We start from the raw sequence: 25,024 nt of genomic DNA, 5'->3' as shown, positions 1-25,024 counted from the left end.
GTGCAGCCAAGTCTGGCTCTGGGGGACCCATGTTGAGCCTTATCTTTGGGTATAAAATCCGTGGAGAAATAGGCTCCACCTGTAAACATGTAACACTGTGCCCAGTTTTGAAATGATATAAAAATGACATTTATGTGAACACGCATATATAATGCATTGAAAAATTAATACACTCAATGAAAATGCTGTAAAATTAGGAAAAGCAAAAGATATCCTTATAGCAGCAGTTCTCAAACTCTCAGGGAGAGTTTCAACCACAATAAGTGCAGGGGGTGGGGGGAAGGCAGTGATGCAATCCGTTGGATCGCGCCATTTTGGAGGGGCAGAGGAGCACAGGGGCTTGCTGCTACTTACTAGATCCTGCAGCAGCCTCCTAGGGGGTGCCGGGAGCCCCCGCATCAGCCTCCACAGAGCTCCCCACACTGCAGAGACTCTCAAAATTGCGGTTGCAACCACTTCTGGTTTTGAGTTCACTAAACTGGAAGTGGTAATGATCACGATTTTCACTGACTCTGCAGCATGGGGAGCCCTGCAGAAGCTTCCCACACCCCTGGAGGCTGGCTGCTGCAGGCTCTGGTAAGTGGCAGCAAGCCCCTGCACCCCTCCAGCATGATCCAGCAGATCACGTTGCTGCCTTCCTGCCTCCCCACCCCTTAAGAGGGCAAAGGTCAGGGCTCTGGCTGGAGCATCGCAAAGCCCCAATTTGAGAACCACTGCCTAAAGTCATACCATCCTATTTTCATTTGTTCCATACATATCTCATACTTCCACCCAACAAGTTCACAGGATGAATAATAGTATATTATTGTTTTAAATTTGTATGCTCCCTTGGGTGCCCTCACTGGGAGAAAGGAAGGGCAAAATTTTAGTAAATAAATATCTAAAAGCTATCTTTAAAAAGGCAACATTACAAGACTCTAACCAAATGTCATGTTTTTGAAGCTCTGCATATATGGTAGTCACTCAAATACAAATATATCTGATGACATTCAGAGATCTTTTTTCTAAAAGTGTACTGACCAGCAAGTATTGACATATGTAGCTCTTATTTTTTCTAGTGCCTCTGAGGAAACCTGAAGCAGAACACTAAGGCTCTTGTTTGGAGCACCTATTTGAGCTTCTGCCCCCTCAATGTCCTCTACTGTCACCCATATACAGTCACAGTATGCACAAAGTCTTTTTTAAAAAAACACACAAACACACAGCATCAGTTTTTACTCTGCACTGTGTAGTTATGACAACCAACAAGTATACAGATATACCTACCTCTAAAAATAAAATAAAAATCACCTCACTTGGTTTTAGAACAGAGGTTTGTAATATACCAAGGCATATGTGATTAAACAGAATTAAGATTAAACAACTATTATGACAACTTTCTAGCATTTATTAATGATAGATTTTTGCACCTTTTTTCTTCTTCATGACATTAAAGTTGGGAATGTCATCTTAACTGCAAAAATGTATTTTTGTCATGAACTTCAGAGTGTGGTGCTAGTGTTCTCTGCAACAGGAAAACCAATGCCACATTTTCACCCATTCTTAGCAATGATATAAGGCAGTGGGCACAATCCTAAGCAGGTCTACTCAGAAGTAAGTCCTATTATGTTCAATGGAACTTACTCCCAGGAAAGTGAAGTTAGGATTGCAGTCAGTGTTTCACAACCATTGGTACTCGTACCACCAGTGCTACTTGAGATGGTATCCAGTGATACATGCGGGACCCCCAGGTCCCTCCCACTGGGTAGCAAGATCAGCAATGCAATGTAACAAGCAGCAGTAGGAGGCCCGGTGGGCAGAGCTCCAGTAAGCGCTTTTCACATGCTCAAAAAAGCCCTCTTGTCTGCACTGAGCTTCTTACTGGTGTTTGTCACATTGCATCTGGCCTCCCAATCCAGAAGTAACTGGCGATAACATCATCATTTACTTCCTGTGGTACTTCCAATAGGTAGACTGCGCAAAGTGGCAAGGCAGGTCAAATGTTAAGAAATGTTGGTATAAGGAGCCTTAGCAAGTGACAGCTGTCAGATGAATGTAGTGCCAATGGCTAGGAACAACGGCAAGATAGATTCAATCCACTGTATAAGTCATTTACTGGAAGCACAGACAGGAGGAATATGATAAAAAGGTACATCACTAATTGCTGAATCCCGTGAAATCTAGAATTACTGGTCCAGTTTTCTTGTAGGAAATGAACAACTTATACTAATTTTAAGAGATCAGACAAATCACCTCTGCAATGTGATATAATAACAAGATTAACAAGAAGCATATAAAAATATACCAGAAGATTAATCTATACACACAATGGGATTTTGTTGCATTGACAAAATATGGAATTGCAAACTAGCAAAGTTTACTAGATTGATTTTAAGTTTTTTAACATACCATCATATGTTCCACTTTCTAGCAAAGCTCCACTTTCTTCTAGTGCCTTAAATTGCTCAACAGGAATAAAATTATAGTCCACCCCAGGGACCTCCCCATCTCTGGGAGCTCTTGTAGTGCCTGAGAAAAGAAAAGAAACAGTTGTAAAGTTTTCTAGCTCTGCTGATTTACAAAACACTCGGTTTGTTACGAACTTGGAGAAAGGATTTAGTGCTGCAGACAACAAGACTACCACTTCAGCAAAATCATAATCAGAAATTTCTCGATCGTGAGCATATGAAACTAGGGCAAATAAATTATGTAAGAATAAGATAATTTAACAAAAGAAACTCGTTAATTTATGAAATCTACAGCTATGAAATGTATGCAGAAAGACTATTTCTTCTCCACACACTGCATTTACTGAGTGCTGTTCAGTGATTCTACAACTTAGCCCTCATGGAGATATTAAGGAACCATCAGAAGTATGCTGTGGCAAGTTTGCTAAACACTTTAGAGATAAAATCATTCATATCTGTCTCAATCTGCAAGCTACCACTTTAGGAGCTTAGGGACCAGATCCTATCCAATTTGCCAGTGCTGGTGTAGCCGTGCCAACTAGACATGCACTGCATCCTGCAGTAGGGGAGCACTCATGGAGGCATCCTCCAGGTAAGGGAACATTTGTTCCCTTTCCTCAGGGCTGCATTGCGGTTGCACCAGCACTGGAAAGTTGGATAGGATTGGGCCCTAAGTCTACAGGTGTGTCTGAAGTCCTTTCTGGTCCTGTTTAGATGGCTAATTTGATGTGGACAGGTTATACTGTACTTAAATTGCAGTTTACCTACTGCAGCCAAAAACATTGAAAATAAAAATTATCAGTATTATAGTAAACAAAAAGCAGTTTTTATTATTATCTGAACTAAGTCACAGTTCTCTTCCTACTGAATAGGTCAGTATTACCCATAAACAAAAGAAACCACCACCTTGAGCACTCTGATTATTGGGAGGAAAAAGCAACATGTAAAACTTTTAAAGAAATAATAAACAAACAATGCAAAAACGTGTCACAGTTGGTTAGGCCACCAAACTATCAGAGCATGGTGTTCAGAATGAACTGTAAAATTTGAGAATGAGGGCAAACTACATGGTTGCCTAAATAGATTTTTAAGATTGTAAACTTTCCTGGGAGTAATGCAAAGGGATTGAATGCAAAGGGATTGAGTAGACACACATAGGAATTGCTCAATAAGCATGTGCTTAAAACTCAACACATCTTGTCTTTCTCAAAAAATAGCCATGAGAGCCTAATGAAAACCACAGGAAGGAGAAATTTCCCCTTCCTCCTGTGTTACTGCTGAAAACTGCCTCCAATGAGAGTATCTGCAGCAGATATTTGGGGGGTAGGGTTGTTCAGCAGCGAAACTGTGGTATGCCATCCCTCCCATGTGTTGTGATCATCATTAGAATTCCTATCCCCCTCTTCAGGTTTTGTGACCAAAGAAGTTTGCTTCTGAAAGTCACATTTAAATGAAAGTGATGTTTGGCCCCAAGCTGAACTTTGTAACACTGAACATTTCAGTAGTGTATCATCATCATATATACTATAGTAAGAATCGTAGTAACTGTGAATAAAATTATACACATGAAATCCATGTCATGTAATTTAAAGAAATAATCTAACCTTGAAAAACACAACTATCTCACACTTCTCTAATCAGAATCATTTCCTGAAAAATCAATAGCTTCCAAGTCTGATCCTTCATTTTTATCTTCATGAATTTCAGAGAACTGAAGGTTTACTTAGATTGAAACAAGCAAAGGCTGTTGTGCACACATGTATGTTTGTTTTTCCATTTGATTTTTTTTCAGTGTCCCCATAAGCCCAGTGGTTCCCAAACATACAACTGCCACGACACCTCATCCTGCTGATGGTACAGAGCTTGGCACCTGGAAGTAGTCAGTGGTGACGTGATGATGTCACCACCACTTATTTCCAGGTTCAGGAAGATAATGGGACAATAAAAACAGCAGTAAGAGCCTCAGGCCAGGTAGACGGACTTGTCAGGCACTGAAAACCATGAGCAGGAGTTCTGTCCACCAAGCCAAGGCTCTGTTCTGCAGTCTTCAGCATTGCATTATGATGTCACTGCCAAGTGGTGTGCAGTGCCCATGAGCACTTGCCATGCCACCCAGTATGGGAACAGCTGCCTTTGCTTATCTATTACCCTCACTGTTTTCCTCCTTTCTTAACCTTGGTTTCTCCTTGGTTCATGCAATCTCATTTTATTGTGAGCCCTTAAAGGAAGCAAACTAATAAATTAGGCTTTGGTTGCAATCCTAACCACACTTTCCTGAGAGTAAGCCCCATTGAACAAAATAGTAGTAGACCTGGTTAGGATTTGATATTTGATACTTAAAATATTATTTTATCTTTATATAAGCCACCTTAAGCTTAGAAAGGCAGCATTCAAATGTCTTAAAACATGCATGCACCCACTGCCCGCATACTTAATTTCATACTTCTAAGCAAACTGGCTGCTACCTATGAAAGCAGCCCTATTAATCTGCTTCCACTGTTGAGAGAAAACTGAAATTTGACACACATGCAGTTCATATGTACATATGTTGAGCCTATTTATCTGCGGATTTTCTATCCACAGATCTGGCTTAATGCAGGTCCCCTGGACCCACACTGAGCCAGACCTGGCCCCACCTGAACCCTTCAAAGGCAACCAGAGATGATGATGATGATGATAACAACTACAACAACAACTTTATTTTTACCCCGCCTTTCTCCACGAAGAGACTCAAGGCGGCTTACAAACAGGTTAAAACAGATTAAAAACATAATTTAAAAAGAGATAAAAGCATATTAACACATATCATAAAAACAGTAGTCAGATAAAAAGTAGTCAGGTAAAAAGAGCATAGAGCAGCAAATCATAAAAAAATCAGGCCTGTAACCAAGTATTTAAAAAATATTAAAAGATGTTGAAAAGATGTTAAAAAGGCTGAGAGAAGGCTTGTTTAAACAGCAGGGTCTTCAGGCCTCGCCGAAAAGTCTCAAGAGAGGGAGCCATTCTTAAGTCAAGGGGAAGGGAATTCCATAGCATTGGTGCCACTACTGAGAAGGCCCTATTTCTTGCCGCTGCCCCACGTACCTCCCTAGGCGGCGGCACTTGTAAAAAGGCCTTCTCTGATGACCTAAGAGGACGAGCCACATTGTACGGGAGTAGGCGATCTCTAAGATACCCTGGCCCAGAGCAGTATAGGTTCCCTCCACAAGGCTTTCTGAAGTCCACACAGAGGCTGCACGTGTCAGCCTGTGGCGGCTTCAGAATGGCCAAAAAGACCAACCCCCCCCCCCCCACATAACCTGCAGTATAAAGACTATTTTATAAGGTTTTAAAAAGTCACTTCCAGTTTCCCGAAGTAGCTTTTTTTGGCCTTTTCAGCCATTCTGAAGCCTGAAGAGGCCGCAGGCAGACGCGCATGGCCTCTGTGAGCTTCAAAAAGCCCTCCAGAGGCTTTCTCCAGTTGCCTTCAGAGGCTTTAAAGGGGCCAAAACCATGGATTTTGGTATTCGCATGGGGACCAAGAATGGATCCTTCATGGATACTAAGGCCCCATCTGTAATCTGATATTGGAATTCTTTGAAATTAGGTCTTATCTCCCACACAAAAAATGCAACACAGAGACTACCACATAGCAGCAGCAGCTGGAAGAAACAGATGGGGGGGAGAAATAAGCCACACTTTGGTGTCTACTTTCATATAGTTTAACCAGCTCTGCGTGAATGTTTATGTGTATGCAAATGAGAGATTGCCCCAGAAACATAACTGTGTTTTAAGAATACAAGCAGTATTAACTAGTAAATAATCTGTAGGGGTTTCTCTTCAGATACACAAGGTTTAGCCAAAAAAGCTTTGTTAGTATGTTAAATACTTACATGGGATGGTTCTCAAGTAGAGATTGTCTCTGATAACCTGTTGTAGTTTATGATCAATTGAACCTTTTTGAAACTGCAGGCTTAGATAGTGACGCAGATCTTTGTTAATGACTTTGCCTGTAAAACAAGAACAGAGTATCATGGAAGACTGCAATCTGTTACATGATAAATATATTGGGATGATATGAGGATGAAATATAATCCGCTGCTCTAATGTCTTAATATTTTCTCTCTTAACCACTCTTACTTTCTATTATCTTATTGTTTCCACAGATTTCTAAAGTACAAAGTAACAGCAAAGATAAACATTATGTAGATTAGATATATGTAGATTTGACCACAGAATGCACAGGTAGAGAAGGGACAGATTTGCCAGCAACTGATATAAACAGTTTTCAGGTTGAGATCATTTATTCTGACATAATTCCATTTTCTTGAAAGAGCACTGAGAGAATAGTGGATAGTCTTTGCTACTAAAGAGCTTTTTTTTTTTTTTAACAACAACAACAAACCTTTACTAGGCATATAGTTTTACAACTAATATCTCCAGACAGTCATGTATGAAAGTATATGTTAAAAGAGAGATAAAAATAAGGGTTAAAACACAACAATTTACTTACAGAGTTGCTCCAAGTTGCTTAGGACTAGCAGCTTAGCCCGATTCAAGTTGCTCAAATATAAGAATTTAGCAACTGGAAGGGTCACTAATTCAGATTCACCCATCAGCAGAAGTTGTAAAAAGGTGTTCTCAGAGAGACTTTTTTGATTCTTGACAATGAAGGGGGATACTGGTCTTGGAGCACTTGATTGAAAGCACAGTGCAGAACAATGCGTGGAAGAGAGTCTGCCTCTCTGAGGCCACAACTGCAAAATCATTCTTCCTTCAGGGCATTTCTAAACCTATGTACCAAGTAGGTCTCTAGAAGGCAACACGTTGAAACAGGCTAATGTAAAAGCCCTCCTTACAAAGGGGCACTCTAAGAAGGTCAGGTACTTTGGTTGTTGACCAAAGGTATTGTTAAGATGGAAATTTAGGGGCGAACATTTTTTTTGTGCTGCAGCCAAAATCTCTTGCCTTTCTATATCGGTTAGTCTTGTTGTCAGGAGCCTAACAGACACCTCAAGTGTAGCAGCTCCTTGTAGATCTTCCTCGAGACCCATTTGTTTGATTTTCTTATTGGAAAGAGCCAAGCAAGGAGATAACAGCGAGTCAGTCAATAACCCCTTTAACAATGGGTTTTGGTCAGCCCTGAAGCACACTTTGGCCCAGTATTTTAAGAAACTGGTCCAAGCTAGGAACTCCAGCCTATATTGGCCTGTCTCCAGGCAAAGCGCCGTGAAAGGAACACAATGCGGTACACCTAAGATCTTGTATAGAAAATTAGAATGGATCTTTTCAATCGAGTCATTTAATGCTGGCATCCAAACAGGAATGCCATACAAAATTTTAGGTGTAACTTTGGCATTAAAAGCCTGGAGAGCAGCTGGAATGAATGAGTTACCCCAAGAGAAGAAAAAACAGGTTATAGCCCGAACAGCTAGTTTGGATGAGTTGATTACTGTAAGATGATGGGAAGACCAGTAATGCCGGTAATGAAACCGGAGACCAAGATACTGAAATTCCTTGACTTGTTGTATTGATTTTAAATAAAGAAATACAGACTTGTTGTACTGATTTTAAATCAATCTTCTAAAGAGTTAATTAAAACTTTACAATCTAAAAATGTATGCATACCAAATGCCTAGCTGTTCTAAACTCATGGAAGTTTAACAGCAGTATAGAGATTCAACAGGGGAAAACAGTGGATAGGAAAATTGAGTGGTGCAGGTGAAGTACTGCCCCCTCATTTGTATAACTTGCACAATGTTCAAATTATTGGAGAGCCACAGGTGGGGTACAAGACTGAACAATTGAACCACACCAGAATGTGCCTGCAGTGAGAAATACACAGAAATCTAATGTGTGCCAAGCCCAGTGTTTTTACCGCTGGACTAGAGGAAAATACCTTGCCAAACCTTTATGATTTGGTCAAGTGTGTAATTCTTTTTCAGGCTCTATTTAAAATCCCAAGAAATGTAAAGCTTTTTCCCTTCCTTGATAGGCCCTGAGCCTGAAAGATGTAAGCATTTCTATAGAAAGAAATGTTTCTTACAATGTGCTTCTTTTGCTTATAGTCTCAAAAAGGTATTTGAAAATATGATGCAAAATTCACTCAAGGACCAGGAAGCTAGAAGCATCAGCTTGTCGGTTCCCTCCACAACTCTTAAGAATGGGCTTTGAAAGTCATTAAAGAATGTTCAAAGCATTAAACATGAATTATAAGGGACTGGTTCAGATGAAACTTTAAACACCAACCTAGCTCACACAATGGTCCCTCCATTAATGTCCAGGAGAATTCAGGCTAATTCTCTTACAGCCCAAGTCTATCAAAACCCTTCCAACACATGCAGTTTTGCCAATGGGGCATGTGCTGCATCCTGGGGGGGGGGGGAGTGCTCCCAAAGGTCTCCTCTAGGTTAGGGAACATTTATAAGGAGTAAGCCCTCAGCAATCCCACGGGTATACTCAGACCTGAGCTAGCTATATACCCAGGAAGGATATTGATGGCACCACTGACGCTGATACCACTCCCTTTCCCAGCCTCAATCCACTCTCCTCCCTGCCCCAGTCTAAAGAGATCTATTTCCAAGCAGGAGCTTGACATTTGAAATTTACTTTTAAAAAAGTATTGTATCACAACAGTTCTTCAACAGTATTCCATTATAAAAGTCCTATCAAGTATCATTAGGAAACTTGTCACATTGCCAGAAAACTTCTGCCCTCAGAGACACACAAAAAACCTGAGACCTTATATGTCTGATCTCATTCTTTTGACAGAGAGGTACAAAGCAATCTAATGTCATCTGTCATCAGATGATCCTTGAAAATGAAAATCGTCAGTTTCAACCAAATACTAATGCCTTAAATTATGCTGATCTTGTCTGATCTTGGAAGCTAAGCAGGGTCAGGCCTGGTTAGTACTTGGATGGGAGACCGCCTGGGAATACCGGGTGCTGTAGGCTTATACCATAGTCTTTCGAGACTGAAGGTTGCCAATCATCAAATTGGAATAAGTTTTATGCAATGTGCCTTTTCAATTGATAAAATAACTCTGTGATACAAGACACAAAGCAACTGAAGTAGAACATGAAGTTACAAGACAGTGCCACAGAACTTGTAAATCCTGCAGGTGTAAAATATCAAACTGATTCCATAGGAAAACATACACACAGACACAGAACTTTTCTTTTTGTATATTTCTCATAAACATGTCAAATTTCTGAATACTTGTCCTAATATAACTTTTATCCTGATTTTCTCTAAAACATCCAAAGCAGCTCACAACAAACAAATAAACCAGAACACTATATTTTAGGACAGGTGCAGCAGTGAATGTAGAGAGATTATAGGTAAACAATAAAAAGGAGACAGAATAAAATTTGTTACAGAAATGCTCATGAAAAAAGCATTCAAGCAGAAAAATTTTGAGGTCCTAGCAGGCTCATAGACTAGTTGTACTTCAGAAAAATTAGTGGCAAACATTGGCTTTAGTTCTCAACACTGGGTACACATAGTTTATGAGACGCACATTTTTATCAGGCATGTTCCTCCCAAAATATACTGTCAATTAAATTCAACTAATATAAATAAAATTAGCTTTACAATCAGGCTTTAAATTCCTGAGTGACAGTATCCCTAGGCATCTGAAGATTCCAAAGAAAGTATTCCTGACTTCCCTAATTGTAAGGCCAGCAGAGATCTTCCAGATAAGCAGATAATCTAGAAAAGGATGATCCATAAAAGGAGAACTAGGATAATTTTTTAAAATATCCTTGCATTCCTTTTGTGGATCACTCCTTTCTGAGCTTTCTGGATTTGGACAAACCTCTTGAGTTTAGTGAGTATCCAGAAATCCTCTTTGTGGGTGGTTCCACTTCCACCACTGTCTAACTGGCACACAAGAACTGGGTTTGCTGTTATAGGGATTATTTCCTAGGGGCTAGGAACCTAGCTATATTATTATCATTTACAAGAAAGTGTCAGAATCTTGAAATAAAAAGTGTTAAGTCAATGAGCCTGCTTGGTCGTCGGATTTCTCCTCAGACTTTAATTCAGGGTGGTTTACATAGGCAGGCTATACTAAATCCCAATAGGGATTTTTTACAATTGAAGAAGGTTCTGTCTTTCAAGAACCACAACATTTCAGATGGATCTTTTATGATCTGGTATCACATTCTGGCCTCCATTTTCCTTCCACACAGGCTGACAGCGGCCAAAGAGCAGGTGGAATATCTCAGCATAACTCGGCTAGGCTTTTCCTAGGCTATTTTCCTAGTCACATGGTTTGACTTGTGTCATTTTAATAAAAAGCACATGGTTTGACTTGTGTGTATCAGGAAGTTGAAAAGGGAGCAGTGGTGAGGCAGACGGGATGCAGGGGGAGGGGCACGAGAGGGGTTTGTGTGTATCAGGAAGTTGAATAGGGAGCAGTGGTGAGGCAGACGGGATGCAGGGGGAGGGGCACGAGAGGGGTTTGTGGCTATCAGGAAGTTGAATAGGGAGACATCTAAGAGAAGGAAAACTCTGATTCCAAACCTCCACTGCCTTGTGGCTACATCCAGTTGTGGAAAAGGCTTCAGGAGTCAACCTCGAGGCAAAATCAGGAGCCGGAATCCCTCAGGCAGTTTGTGGCTGCACACAGTCATGTTCTGGCAACTCCTGCGACGCTGCTGGAACCAACCGTATTGGTTTCTGCCTTTCCATTGGATCATTCCAGCGACGTGGAGAGGGGGGATTTGCTGCATGGGTAACAGCCTATCCTCCATACCTTCTTTACCCAGGCTTCGCGCACTGGAGAGGACACTCCAACTTCGCCATACGGTGTCAGCACAACACGGGAAGCAGCAGTTACCAGTTATAAGTCTTTGCTCGATTGGTGTAGGGCATGACGCCAGGGGCTGCTTCCGACGGTGGGAGAGATCATTGCATCTCATTGGGCAGCTACTGCCCGCCTTAAGCTGGGCAGTCCCCAGCCAGTAAGGTGTTGCCTCGCCACGGTCCGTTAACCTCACGGGGTGCGTGGGGTTTAGGGTGAAAACCGACAAGCGGATCGACAACTCTGCACCATGCAATAGAAAACAGAAAACTCCTACCCTAAAGCTGGGCACCTGGAACGTAAGGACAATGACACCTGGCTTCTCTGATGACCTGCAAGCAATAGACGATGCACGCAAAACAGTTGTCATCAACATGGAGCTGAGCAGACTGCAGATGGACATCGTCGCCCTTCAAGAGACTATGCTGCCACATTCCAGATCTGTCAAGGAGCGAAATTTCTCATTTTTCTGGCAGGGAAAACCACCAAACGAAACCAGGGAACATGGTGTTGGCTTTGCGGTCAGAAATACCCTGCTGAAATCCATCATCCCACCTACTGTGGGAAGTGAAAGAATTTTGTCCCTGCAGCTCCAGTCATCAGCAGGACCTGTCACTCTCATCAGTGCTTATGCACCGACTGTCGTCTCCAGCAGAAGCCAAAGACAAATTTTATGATGACCTGGCCACTATCAAGAAGATCCCCGTAAAAGAGCCATTGTTCATCCTCGGCGATTTCAATGCTAGAGTTGGTGCTGATAACAGTTCATGGCCCACTTGCTTAGGTCAGTTCGGCACTGGGAAGATGAACGAAAATGGCCAACGCCTGCTAGAGTTTTGCTGTCATCACAGTCTCTGTGTCAGCAACACGTTCTTCAACACGAAGCCCCAACATAGAGTCTCTTAGAGACACCCAAGATCAAAGCACTGGCACCAGCTTGACCTGATTCTCACCAGACGCTCCAGCCTTCCCAGCATCAAGATCACACGCAGCTATCAGGGTGCTGCCTGTGACACCGACCACTCGCTGGTGTGCAGCAGAGTGAAACTGCAAACAAAGCAACTGTACCACACAAAAAAGGAAGGAAGACCTCGCATTGATACCAGCAAGACCCGGGATCAGAGGAAAGTGGAGGAATTTGCACGAGCGCTTGAGGAATCTCTTCCAGGCCCGGTCGATGCAAACGCATCCAACAGATGGGAACATTTCAAGAATGCCGTTTACAACAACGCCTTGTCCATATTTGGCAAGAAGACCAACAAGACGGCAGACTGGTTTGAAGCCCACTCTGAGGAGTTGACACCAGTCATTGAGGAAAAGAGGAGAGCTCAAGCAGCATACAAGGCCTGTCCCAGTGAGCGCAACCTGCAGGTCCTCCGAGCTGCTCGCAGCAAAGTCCAGCAGACTGCCAGGAGATGTGCTAATGACTACTGGCTCCAGCTCTGTTCCGAGATACAGATAGCAGCTGACACGGGCAACATCAAGGGGATGTATGATGGTATCAAGCAGGCCCTAGGTCCAACGCAGAAGAAAATTGCCCCTCTGAAGTCTGCTGCAGGCGAGGTCATCCAAGATCGGGTGCAGCAGATGGAACGCTGGGTGCAGCACTACTCTGAGCTACATTCCAGAGAAAATGTAGTCACCGAAGAAGCGCTGAACAACATTGAGTGCCTGCCTGTGCTGGAGGAGCTTGACAGTTAACCAACCCTAGAAGAACTTCACGTGGCCCTGGACTCCCTTGCCTTTGGCAAGGCACCTGGAAAAGACAGCATCCCTGCTGAAGTCCTAAAATGCTGCAAAGAGATCATCATCACTGAGCTGCATGAAATCCTTTGTCTCTGCTGGAGAGAAGGTGGAGTACCTCAAGACATGAGGGATGCAAACATCATCACGCTGTACAAGAACAAAGGCGACAGGGGTGACTGCAACAACTACCGTGGCATCTCTCTCCTTAGCGTTGTAGGAAAGTTGTTTGCCCGAGTTGCACTAAAGAGGCTCCAGGTACTTGCAGAGAGCATTTATCCAGAATCACAGTGCGGATTCCGAGCCAACAGGTCCACCACTGATATGGTATTCTTCCTTAGACAACTGCAGGAGAAATGCAGGGAACAACGACAGCCACTCTTTATAGCCTTCATAGATCTCACGAAGGCTTTCGACCTGGTCAGCAGGGATGGCCTCTTCAAGATTCTCCCCAAGATTGGATATCCACCCAGGCTCCTCAGCATCATCAGATCCTTCCACAAGGACATGAAGGGCACTGTTGTCTTCGATGGCTCCACATCAGACCCCTTTGACATCCAAAGCGGAGTGAAGCAGGGCTGTGTTCTTGCACCAACCTTGTTTGGGATCTTCTTCGCTGTCCTGCTGAAGCAGGCCTTTGGAACTACAACAGAAGGCATCTATCTCCGGACCAGATCAGATGGAAAGCTCTTCAACCTCTCCAGACTGAGAGCAAAGTCCAAAGTCCAGCTGAAATGTCTGTGTGACTTCCTCTTTGCCGACGATGCAGCTATCACTACCCACTCTGCCAAAGATCTCCAGCAGCTCATGGATCGTTTTAGCAAGGCCTGACAAGATTTTGGACTGACAATCAGCCTGAAGAAAACACAGGTCATGGTTCAGGATGTGGACTCACCTCCCTGCATTACAATCTCTGCACATGAACTGGAGGTTGTCCATGACTTTGTGTACCTTGGCTCAACGATCTCCGACACTCTTTCTCTCGATACCGAGCTAAACAAACGCATCGGTAAAGCAGCTACCACGTTTTCCAGACTCACAAAGAGAGTCTGATCCAACAAGAAGCTGACGGAACATACCAAGATCCAGGTCTACAGAGCTTGCATCCTGAGTACACTTCTGTACTGCAGCGAGTCATGGACTCTTCACTCACAACAGGAGAGGAAACACTGGTCAGTCTAAACCAGCGGTTCTCAAACTTTTAGCACCGGGACCCACTTTTTAGAATAAGAATCTGGGGGCACCCACTGAAAATGATGTCAGGAACACAGGTGCCATCAAACATGAAAATTTTTTAACAATCCTAGGCTGCAATCCTACCCACACTTACCCAGGAGTAAGTCCCATTTATTATTGCTGTTAAAAGCATATACCGAATAGGCTGTTAAAAGTACAGATCTGTAACATTTCTCCAATGCAGTCACATACCATGGTATCAGCAAGTCTAATATATTAAAAATAAAATATTGAAATGAATGGAGACCCACCTGAAATTGGTTCATGACCCACTAGGTGGGTTCTGACCCACAGTTTGAGAAACACTGGTCTAAAACGGGAGTCTCCAAACTTTTTGGCCAGGGTGCCGCATCAAATATCTGGCATGGTGTGGAGGGCCGGAAAAAAAATTAAATATAAAATTTAAATAAGAGACGGAACTTAAATGAGTGAATAAATGAACAAATGGGCTCTTTCATTCAACCTCTCTGGCCCTCAGAACACCCTCCAGACACAATCAGAGCACAGTTCTGGGCATGTTCAGTTGAGTGGGCCAGAGGCTTTCAGAGGACAAGAGGTTGGCCACAGGCCGGAAAGAGGCTTTCTCCGGGCTGCATCTGGCCCCCAGGCTGGGGTTTGAAGACCCCTGGTCTAAAAGATACCATTAGAAAATTCTGCACAAAACTGGATTTGTGTCTCCAGAGATAAACATGCTTGCTAAAAACAATATACGAAGATGATAAATGACAGACCAGATCAGCCTTATTTTTCAACACTGACTGAAGCTATTCTGGAGCTTCTTTTCCCCTCAACAAGATATGACGTGGAAATTTTTGAAAGCCCTACAAGATATCCAAGATTACTTTCAAAAGTCTCCTCAAGAGGTAGAAATAAATGTAAGAAGGGGGAGTGACATGCAATTAAAAACAAAAGTGTAAGTATATGAGCAGAATATTCAAAAGTCTTGAAGTCTTTTAAGTGTCACCTCCGTTATTTTGAAGTCTACCATACATTCCCCCTCACTAGAGAAAAACCTATAATGGCAGCAGGCTGTATGAGACTCAATTTGAGAATATTTAGTGGCATTCCTCTAGCTGGGGTAAGAGAGGCAAACAAGCAAAATACAACAAATAAGTGCAAGGACTGGTTGGCCAAGTGAAACACCACCATAAATGTATCCTCTCAGAAGAAAATTGCTTTGAATGGGAAAAGGAACATTTCTGAACATAAGGGATCTTCAGGTTAGTAAATTTTCTTATTTCATACTTCTTTTGTAAAGACTGTCTTCTTTCCTGCTTTAGTTTTTTGTGACTACTTGAATCCTCAAGTTTTAGTAAAAACTATGGTTATTACAACTTTATGGCACTATCAGTTTTTATACAGTTAAGATAAAAAATTAAGGCTGGAATAGGCAGATCTTCCTTTGCACAGTTTCACCTTTAATACTGAGTGTCAGGATATGCTATAAGCACTATGGTGATAATTGTGTTGCCTTATTTTCCTCAGGATGAATTATTCTCACCATGCAGGACTCCAATTACTATTCATCTTCAACGTCCCAATCATGTTCTTCTACAGTTTCCAAGTTATCTGCTAATGACAGGGACTCTGTTTTGGAAACATCATGTACGTCAAGTAAGTTAGTATGTCAGCTGCATTTTAAAGAAAACTGTCATCTAGAAACCACCACAACAGCTTTTTCCATGCTTCTTTTTGCTCTCCACCCAAACTCAGTTTCCCAAGTTTTGCTTATTTATTATCATATGGGAGAACTGGAGTAGTTTGTTCATCACTAATGACATCAAATGTTGCTGCTTTCAAAGAACTTTTTCCTATTATTGTTAATGTTTCATTGTATCACTAATGTGGCATCTATAGTGACATCTAGTGGCAATTCAAATGTTACATAGTAATAGGATATCTAGTCTCAAGTATTTATTAGCATTATGTGGTGCTGGTAGCAGCAACATGTGGTACAATGGAATCAATGGGTGACTCTACAGAACTATAGTAAAAAAGCTTGCACACTTCTACACCCCCAAACAAGATACATGAACATAAATGTTAATTATGTTAACTCTCAAGGCAAAATAGGCAGATAGCTGGCACATTAATTTATAAGTACTTAATCCAGAAAGTGCACAATGCATATGATGTGACTCTTCTACCTCCATTGCTGTAAGGAAAGGAACCTCAATCGTGTAACAAAAGATCAACCTCTCATTTTTAAAATGAGATGGAACTGAGCAGTAGACAGGTTTTGTGGCACTTACTGACTTCTGCTTTGTAAGCATATGAAGTAACCTGAAAAGCCCGCCATTTTGGGAGGTACCCTTAAGCCATTTCTGCCCATCATTGCATATACAGAACAGGGATCAAATGTATACACCAGTAGGCTGAGAAAAAATGTGTTAAGATTCCCTCCTATAATCCACAGGATCCATGCTACCCTTTCATATTCTGGGTCCAAATTCTCCCCTATCTCCAAAGTGTGGTTACAATAGCTTGTAGCTCTAAATCAGCAGTACTCAAAGTGCTGACTGCTGCACACTGGGAATGCGTTCCCCAGAGCAGCCGGTACTTTTGGTTCCAGAGTGCCATGCGACTGTCAGTCCCGAGATTGGGACGACGCAATGCTTTAGACCTTTGTGTTATCACAGAAATCCAGGCGCAATGCCCACTGGGGCATTGCACCATAGATGCAATGGGTCAGAGCAACGCATCGTCCCAATCTCAGGACTGGCAGCTGCAAAGCACTCTGAAACCGAACGATCTGGACACAGGAGGAAAGGATTCAGCTGAATGCCAGATCCGGTCCTCAGACCAGGGTTCACTAGCCCTGCTCTAAATCAGGGGTGTCTAAACTTTTTGGGAGGAGGGCCACATCATCTCTCTAACACTGTGTCGGGGGCTGGGAAAAAAGAATTAATTTACATTTCAAATTTGAATAGATTTACATAAATGAATATATTTGAGATGGAACTTCTATGAATGAATGAAGGTCTTGCAATTGTTGTTGGCATCCTTCAGTCTCGGAAGACTATGGTGTCACGCTCTGAATGGTGGTTCTGGAACAGTGTCCTCTCCAGTGCGCGAAGCCTGGGTAAAGTAGGTATGGAGGATAGGCTGTTACCCATGCAGCAAATCCCCCCTCTCCACGTCGCTGAAATGGTCCAATGGAAAGGCAGAGGCCAATACGGTTGGTTCCAGCGGCATCGCAGGAGTTGCCAGAACGTGACTGTGTTCAGCCATGAACTGCCTCAGGGACTCCGGCTCCGGATTTTGCCTCGAGGTTCACTCCTGAAGCCTTTTCCATAACTGGATATAGCCACAAGGCAGTGGAGGTTTGGGATCAGAGTTTTCCTTCTCTCAGATGAGCTGCCTTCCCAGGCTGACGAGTCCCATCTACCCGGTGGCTGTTTAGTCGCCTCTTACAACAAGTACAGCCAAAATGAGGGCCTATTCTTATCCCCAGCCCCCAGGGGAAAGTCTTGCAATAGCTCTCCTATAAAAGGCCTTGCACAAAGCAAGGCTGGCCTTCCCTTCGCTGCCGCTACTGCATCACTGATGTGAAACAGCAAGTTGTAGAGGTAGCCCTCATCCTACAGCTCACATGAAAGGTCAAACAGTCACCCTCAGAGAGCAGTTGTGTCAGGCCAGCACAGGCTCCAGCAAGTCTCTGGAGGGCCAGAGGCTGGATTGGGAGTGCCCAATGGCCACAAATGGCCCCTCTGGGCCAGGGTTTGGGCACCCTTGCCCTAAATCAATGTTTAGTTGGCCGCAGTCCTAGATCAAGTAAATGCATGTTGGAGAAAGGATCTCAGGCCACTTCTCTGTTTCTGTGAAAATTAGAGGATTTTGAGTTATCAGGCAACCGTAATTTATACTCCTTCAGAGTGGGAAAAATAACTTCTCAGAAGTTAAAGTGATATACAGTAGGGGACAAGAGGGAGAGTTTGCTACTGGCACATGACATCTTTTAAAGCTGTGCTACCCAAAGTGAAGGTCCGTGAACTGGTATTAGTCTACAATACATTGGTTGCTGATCCATGGCAAATCTAAGACACTTGTGGGATGAGGGGGCAAGAAGCTGCTTTTCCCTTCCTGCTGGTTGGTGCATTCAACACTCAGTTAAGGACATAACGCGTGCAGAGGCAGCCTCAGTCTTTCCTGAATAAAGTGCTAGGCTGAGGGTGAGGCCCAGCTCTTAGCCTGATCTTTGAGTTGGCATTTTAGTCAACTGGCATTTTAGGAAAACTGGGGGCTACCATGTGCAGGGTTCAGCTGTGAGGTGTCTATAGTATCAGACTAAATTACTGGGGGAAATGAAGGAGGTCAGAGCTGCTCAAGAGGATTTTTTTCTCCCCCCAACCCTCATATATATCCCCCAGTTTCCCCCCATACCCATATACTCAATCAAGAGTCCTGATTATTGTTTTAATTCATATGAAACTTGTGTTTTCCTGCATTTGATTCTGCTTTTACTACCAGCCAGAACAGTTTTACCTCCAATTGCTTGAAATCATTGGACTTTCTATAAGACTGGGGCTGCAATCCTATGCATACACACATGGGAGTAAGCTTCATGGAAATTAACCAGATTTATTTCTGAGTAGACAGGCATACAATTGTACTGTAAGATGGGCTGCAACACTCAGTTTTGTGTGCTGCAGTTACTACATAGTATAGAGATGCCTTTGCTGAACGCAAAGGTCTTTGCTGAAGGTCTTTGCTGAAACAATCTTACTACTTACTTTAGCACTGATGTATACAACGGCACATTTTAGTTTGGGTTTTGATGCTGATGGTGTTGTATATTGCTGTTGGAAGTCTCCAAGACAGACTATGTACCTGTCAGTGAGTCACTCAAGTTCAAATTCTGACTCAATAGATAAACTTGCTGGTTGGTCTATTGTCATAATTTGTATATGAATTATACTTGCTTACTTGTAAACATCTGGGTCATATATTGGCAACCTTCAGTCTCGAAAGACTATGGTATCGCGCTCTGAAAGGTGGTTCTGGCACAGCGTCTAGTGTGGCTGAAAAGGCCAATCCGGGAGTGACAATCCCTTCCACACCAGGAGCAAGTGCAGTCTGTCCCTGGTCTGTCTCCCTGGCTATGGGCCTTTCTTCTTTGCCTCTTAGCCTCAGACTGTTGGCCAAGTGTCTCTTCAAACTGGGAAAGGCCATGCTGCACAGCCTGCCTCTAAGCGGGCCGCTCAGAGGCCAGGGTTTCCCACTTGTTGAGGTCCATTCCTAAGGTCTTCAGATCCCTCTTGCAGATGTCCTTGTATCGCAGCTGTGGTCTACCTGTAGGGCGCTTTCCTTGCACGAGTTCTCCATAGAGGAGATCCTTTGGGATCCGGCCATCATCCATTCTGACATCATCCATTCATCCATTCATTATCATCATCTGGGTCATAGAAAGTATGAATATGATACAAATTTGAGGAGAGATCATATGAAAGACAAAATCTTGGATGTTGGTCAGACTGATGAGGCACTGCTGTGGATAGATAGGTTGGAAGTTGTTTACATGTCTGATGAACTATGAGAGGAGATTGGTTAGGCTGAGAGATAGTAAGGTTATCTCCAAGATTTGTAAAACAAGGTGATTGTAAATTTGTAAAACAAGGGAGTAACACTGTGATATTTGCAGGGTGTGTGGCTGTACCCAACTCCTGCACATATAAGACTCCACCCCAATGACCCAATGGCAGTTACAATAATGATACTGAATAAAGAACATCATACAGATCTCTACAACTTTGTCATTTGGGGCCCTGTCTGAACCCACTGATCTGCACATGTAAGCAATAATATTATACATTTTAATAATTATTTTCTATCCTACCCTGCAGTATGTATGTATGTATGTATGTATGTATGTATGTATGTATGTATGTATGTATGTATTTGTGTGTGTGTGTGTGTATATATATATATATATATATATATATATATATATATATATATATATATAGAGAGAGAGAGAGAGAGAGAGAGAGAGAGAGAGAGAGAGAGAGAGAGAGGCTACACACACACACACACACACACTATATGGGCTATGGGCCCATATAGATCTGGGCTACACACACACACACACACACACACACACACACCTGTCCTCGTATACCTATGTCCAAATAGTCCTGGCTTGCGCCATACCCACAATATGATACTACAGATATACCACAGATATGATGACGGTCCCTGACATATAGGGGAAAAAATTGCCTGTCCCACACACCCAGCAGTTTGGGAAACACTGTTTTAAAGGATAGCAATGCCTTTGAAATATAATCCTATCAAATTATGTGGAGCATATTCTGTTACCCAACTGATTCTAATTTCTGCAAAAATCCTGATGGAGTTAATCATTTAAGATTCACAGTGATTTTTTGAAAATTTCTTTTAAAAAGCCTTTCAACATACCAGTAGCAAAACTTTACAAAAACTTTAGTTGTAATACATGGTGTTGGGTGCCTAATGGCACTTCTAATTGTCATTTCTTTCATCTCCTTCACTGCTGCCTTAGGCACACACAGCTTGAGTTCATAAATATTTCATTGTGATGGAAATGTGTTAAAATTAGTTCTTTGACTAAGACACCCAAGTGGAAACAAAGCTCCCCACACCCAGCTCTTTAAAATCTATTTACATTTCAGGATAATATAAACACTAGAAGGCTGTCTCACAACTGGTGCTGCTTATATTTAAGGAGCAATTGTTTTCTAGTGCTATATATTTTGTTTTTGTTAAATTTAGTATCTTATAAAGGCTCCTAAAGGCTTTCACATCACAAAATCTTTAAAAAACCTGCTACACATAATTCATAAAATCTTTCAAAAACTGTCATCAGTGTCAAGAAATGTAGAGCGTACATGGAGGAGAGAAAAACACAAAGGGCAAAAGATGCAAAACACAGCAATGATTTTCTTTTAAAAAATATGTAACTTGTTTTTAAGTGTACATTTCACTCAAAGTGAAATTTTCAGTATCACACATTCCCTGAACTGTTTTAATTTTTGCCATCCTGAAGAGTTCTGTAGAAGTAGGAATTTAACACAGGAAAAACTGCATTTACGTAGTATGGAGGTTTTAACTAGTTGTCTTCATGTGCAACCTGCATACTACTAAAGTTGCTGTGGAAAAGTTCACAGACCACAGTCAGTAAATGCTGTGATGCCACTGACACTTCAACTATATTAAGATCAAAATCATTGGTGTAAAAGAAATATACTCTAACCACAAGTATAGTTTAGTCACAGACCCAGGTTATTCAATGCAGTTTACCATTTATTATTTACCAACCATATTTTTATCCAACCTTACTGCCCTTGGGAACATAAAAAGAGCCCCCCTGGATCAGGCCAAAGGCCTATCTAGTCCAGCATCCTGTATTTCACAATGACCCACCAAATGCTTCAGGGAGCACAAAAGACAGCAAGTCATAACCTGCGTTCCAGTGCCCTCCCCTGCATCTGGCATTTCGAGGTAGGTTACTCCTAAAATCAGGAGCTTGCACATACCTATCATGACTCATAACCCATGATGAACTTTTCCTCCAAAAATTTGTCCAATCCCCTCTTAAAGGCATCTAGGCAAGATGCCATCATCACTTCCTGTGGCAAGGAGTTCCACAGACTAATTACACACTGGGTAAAGAAATATTTTCTTTTGTCTGTTGTAACTCTCCCAATACTCAATTTTAGTGGATTTCCCCTGGTTCTGATGTTATGTGAGAGGGAAAAGAGCATCTCTCTACCCATCCCCTGCATAATTTTGTATGTCTCAGTCATGTCCCCCCTCAGGTGCCTCTTTTCTAGACAGAAGAGCCCCAAATGCTGTAGCCTTTCCTCATAAGGGAGGTGCACCAAGCCAGTAATCATTTTCGTTTCTCTCTTCTGTACTTTTTTCATTTCCACTATATCGTTTTTGAGATGTGGCAACCGGAACTGGATGCAATACTCCAGGTGTGACCATACCATAGATTTGTACAATGGCATCATTACTATTAGCTTTCTCATTGTCAATTCTTTTTCTAATAATTCCAAGCATGAAATTAGCCTCTTCACCACCACTGCACACTGGGTCGTCACCTTCATTGAGCTGTCCGCCAGCACCTCAAGATCGCTCTAATGATCGGTCACAGACAGCTCAGAACCTATTCGCTTATATGTAAAGTTTTGTTTCTTTGCCCCAATGTGCATGACTTTACATTTAGTTACATTGAAACGCATCTGCCATTTTGCTGCCCTTTCTCCAGTTTGGAAAGATCCTTCTGGAGCTCCTTAATCAGTCTTCACCACTCAGAAAAATTCAGTGTCGTCCGCAAACTTGGACACCTCACTGCTCAACCCTGCCTCCAGGTTGAAAAGCACCAGTCCCAGGACAGATCCTTGCAGCACATCGCTTTTCACCTCTCTCCATTGTGAAAATTGCCCACTGACACCCACTGTTTCTTGGTCCTCAACCAGTTCCTAATCCAGGAGAAGACCTGCCCTCTAATTCCCTGATGGTGGAGTTTCCTCAGCAACCTTTGATGAGAGACAGTAACGAACGCCTCCTGAAAGTCCATATATATTATATCCACAGGTTCTCCTGTATCCACATGCCTGTTTTTTCAAAGAATTCTAAAAGGTTCACGAGGCAAGACTTACCCTTAAAGAAGCCATGTTGATTCTCCCTCAGCAAGGCTTGTTTGTCTGTGTCAGAGGTGTCAAACATAAGGCCCGGGGGCCGGATGCGACCCACGGAAGCTTTTTATCCGGCCCTCAGGCTCTCAGCTGCTAAGCAGTGCTGTGGTGTTTCTGCTATAAGGACTGTCCACATGAAAATTGGAGTCTCCTATATCTTGAAATTTGATCAAGATTTGTGTACTTTCTCTTCTGTCATTTGCAGCTAATGAGTTCCTAAGTGAAAAGTGCTTATTTTTGGCTATGACTTGTTCAATGACATCATTTCCTGCCTAATGACATCACTTCTGGCCCATAGCAGGCACTATGAATGCTGTTTGGTCCTTGGTTTGAAATGAGTTTGACAGCCCTGGTCTATGTACTTTATAATTTTATCTTTGATGAGGCATTCCACCATCTTACCCAAAACAGACGTTAGGATGACTGGCCTATAGTTTCATGGGTTCCCTCTCCTTCCATTTTTAAAGATCGATATGACATCTGCTATCTTCCAATCCTCTGGCACCATTGCTGTTTCAAGGGACAAGTTGCACATTTTAGTCAAGAGATCAGTAACTTCATTCTTCAATTCCTAATAACTCTTGGGTGGATACCATCAGGGCCTGGTGACTTATTGATCTTTAATTTATCAACTAAGTCTGAAACATCTTCTCTTTTAACCTGTATTCAACTTAATTCCTTGGTCAGCAGGGACCGTTCAGGCAGTGGTATCTGCCCGAGGTCTTCTGTCATGAAGACAGATGCAAAGAACTCATTTAATTTTTCTGCCATCTCTAAGTCTCCTTTTACGTCCCCTTTTCCTCCCTCACTATCCAGTGGACCAAATGCTTCTCTGGCAGGTTTCCTGCTTCTAACATATTTGAAGAAGCTTTAATTATTCCCCTTAATATTGCTGATCACATGTTCCTCAAAGTCTTTCTTGGTCTCCCATATCACCTCCTTACATTTCTTTTGCCACATGTTCCTTTTTATTCTCCTCATTAGGGGAATGCACTCTGTCCATGCACTCTGGACAGATTGGACCCTCTTTACCTTCCCTTTCAACTTATTTCTGACTAACCTCCTCGTTTGAGGGAAGTTCGTCCATTAGAAGTCAAGGGTTTTTGTGTCACATTTGTTTGGCACTCTTCCCCTGACATGCATGACATGAAACACATCACAGTATGGTCACTCTTCCCCCAACGGCTCAGTATTTACATCTCTAACCAGGTCCTGAGTACCACACAAAATTAAATCCAGAGTCACTTACGCTGTGACGGACTCCATCACTAGTTGCTCTAAAGCACAGTCATTTAGCATATCAAGAAATCCGCTCTCTTTCATGACCAGAGCACAAATTGACCCAGCTGATATGAGGATAACACAGGCCTACAAAATTGAGGGTCAGAAAAGTTTTTCCCAAACTTTATGGTGGTTTGATATGAATTTGGGGTGCCAATTCCAAAAATGGCATCCATTTTGCCCTATCACGCCTAGTTTTGGAGATACAGTATAGCCTCATTAGTGAATGGTTCAAGCAGCTTCCTCATGAGTGAGCCATGGTGCAGGCTTCCTCATGAGGAAGCTGCTTGAACCATTCACTAAAGAGGCTATGCCGTGTCTCCAAAACTAGACACGATAGGACAAAACGGATGCCAATTTTGCAATCCACACCCCAAATATACCCAGGAATTGGTGTAATGTTTAAGAAAAAAAAATGTGTGCTGGCCTGTGTAATTAAAGTCCCCCATGATTACAACCTGTCTCTCCTTGACACTTCCCTGATCTATTTCCTCCTTCCAAGGTCCCCTTCAGGTTTTTGGTCCAGAGGACGCTAGCACATGCCCACTATTACCTCACTTCTCGAGCCTAATAATTTAACCCACAGTGATTCCATGTTGGAGTTGAACCCACCTTCAATCTCTACTGGATTCCACCCCTTTAACATAGATGGCCACCCCACTGCCAATATATACCCATCTCTCCGATAGAGTTTATAGCCTGGGATTGCAGTATCTCACTGGTTCTCCACATTCCACCAGGTTTCCCGTTATGTCCACTATATCAATGTTTTCCCTAGCCACAAAACATTCCAGTTCTCCCATCTTTTCTCAGAGACTTCGGGCATAGCATAAAACACTTGTACACCA

At 42.5% G+C, this 25,024-nt stretch overlaps 1 protein-coding gene across 2 annotated transcripts in view; it reads right to left on the bottom strand.

The window, feature by feature from the left end:
• Positions 1-25,024, bottom strand: part of MAGI3 (membrane associated guanylate kinase, WW and PDZ domain containing 3) — a 158,685-nt gene that overhangs the window by 76,931 nt on the left and 56,730 nt on the right. For both annotated transcript variants that reach the window (XM_066626610.1, XM_066626611.1), the window contains exons 2-3: positions 6,320-6,436; positions 2,389-2,508 (exon numbers count right to left, since the gene is read on the bottom strand). In XM_066626610.1, coding sequence (XP_066482707.1) covers positions 2,389-2,508; positions 6,320-6,436 — 237 coding nt within the window. The remainder of the gene's footprint in view (positions 1-2,388; positions 2,509-6,319; positions 6,437-25,024) is intronic.

Source organism: Tiliqua scincoides, chromosome 4 (genome assembly GCF_035046505.1).
Source record: "Tiliqua scincoides isolate rTilSci1 chromosome 4, rTilSci1.hap2, whole genome shotgun sequence".
Classification (NCBI taxonomy): domain Eukaryota; kingdom Metazoa; phylum Chordata; class Lepidosauria; order Squamata; family Scincidae; genus Tiliqua; species Tiliqua scincoides.
This window is presented reverse-complemented; position numbering and strand designations above follow the sequence as displayed.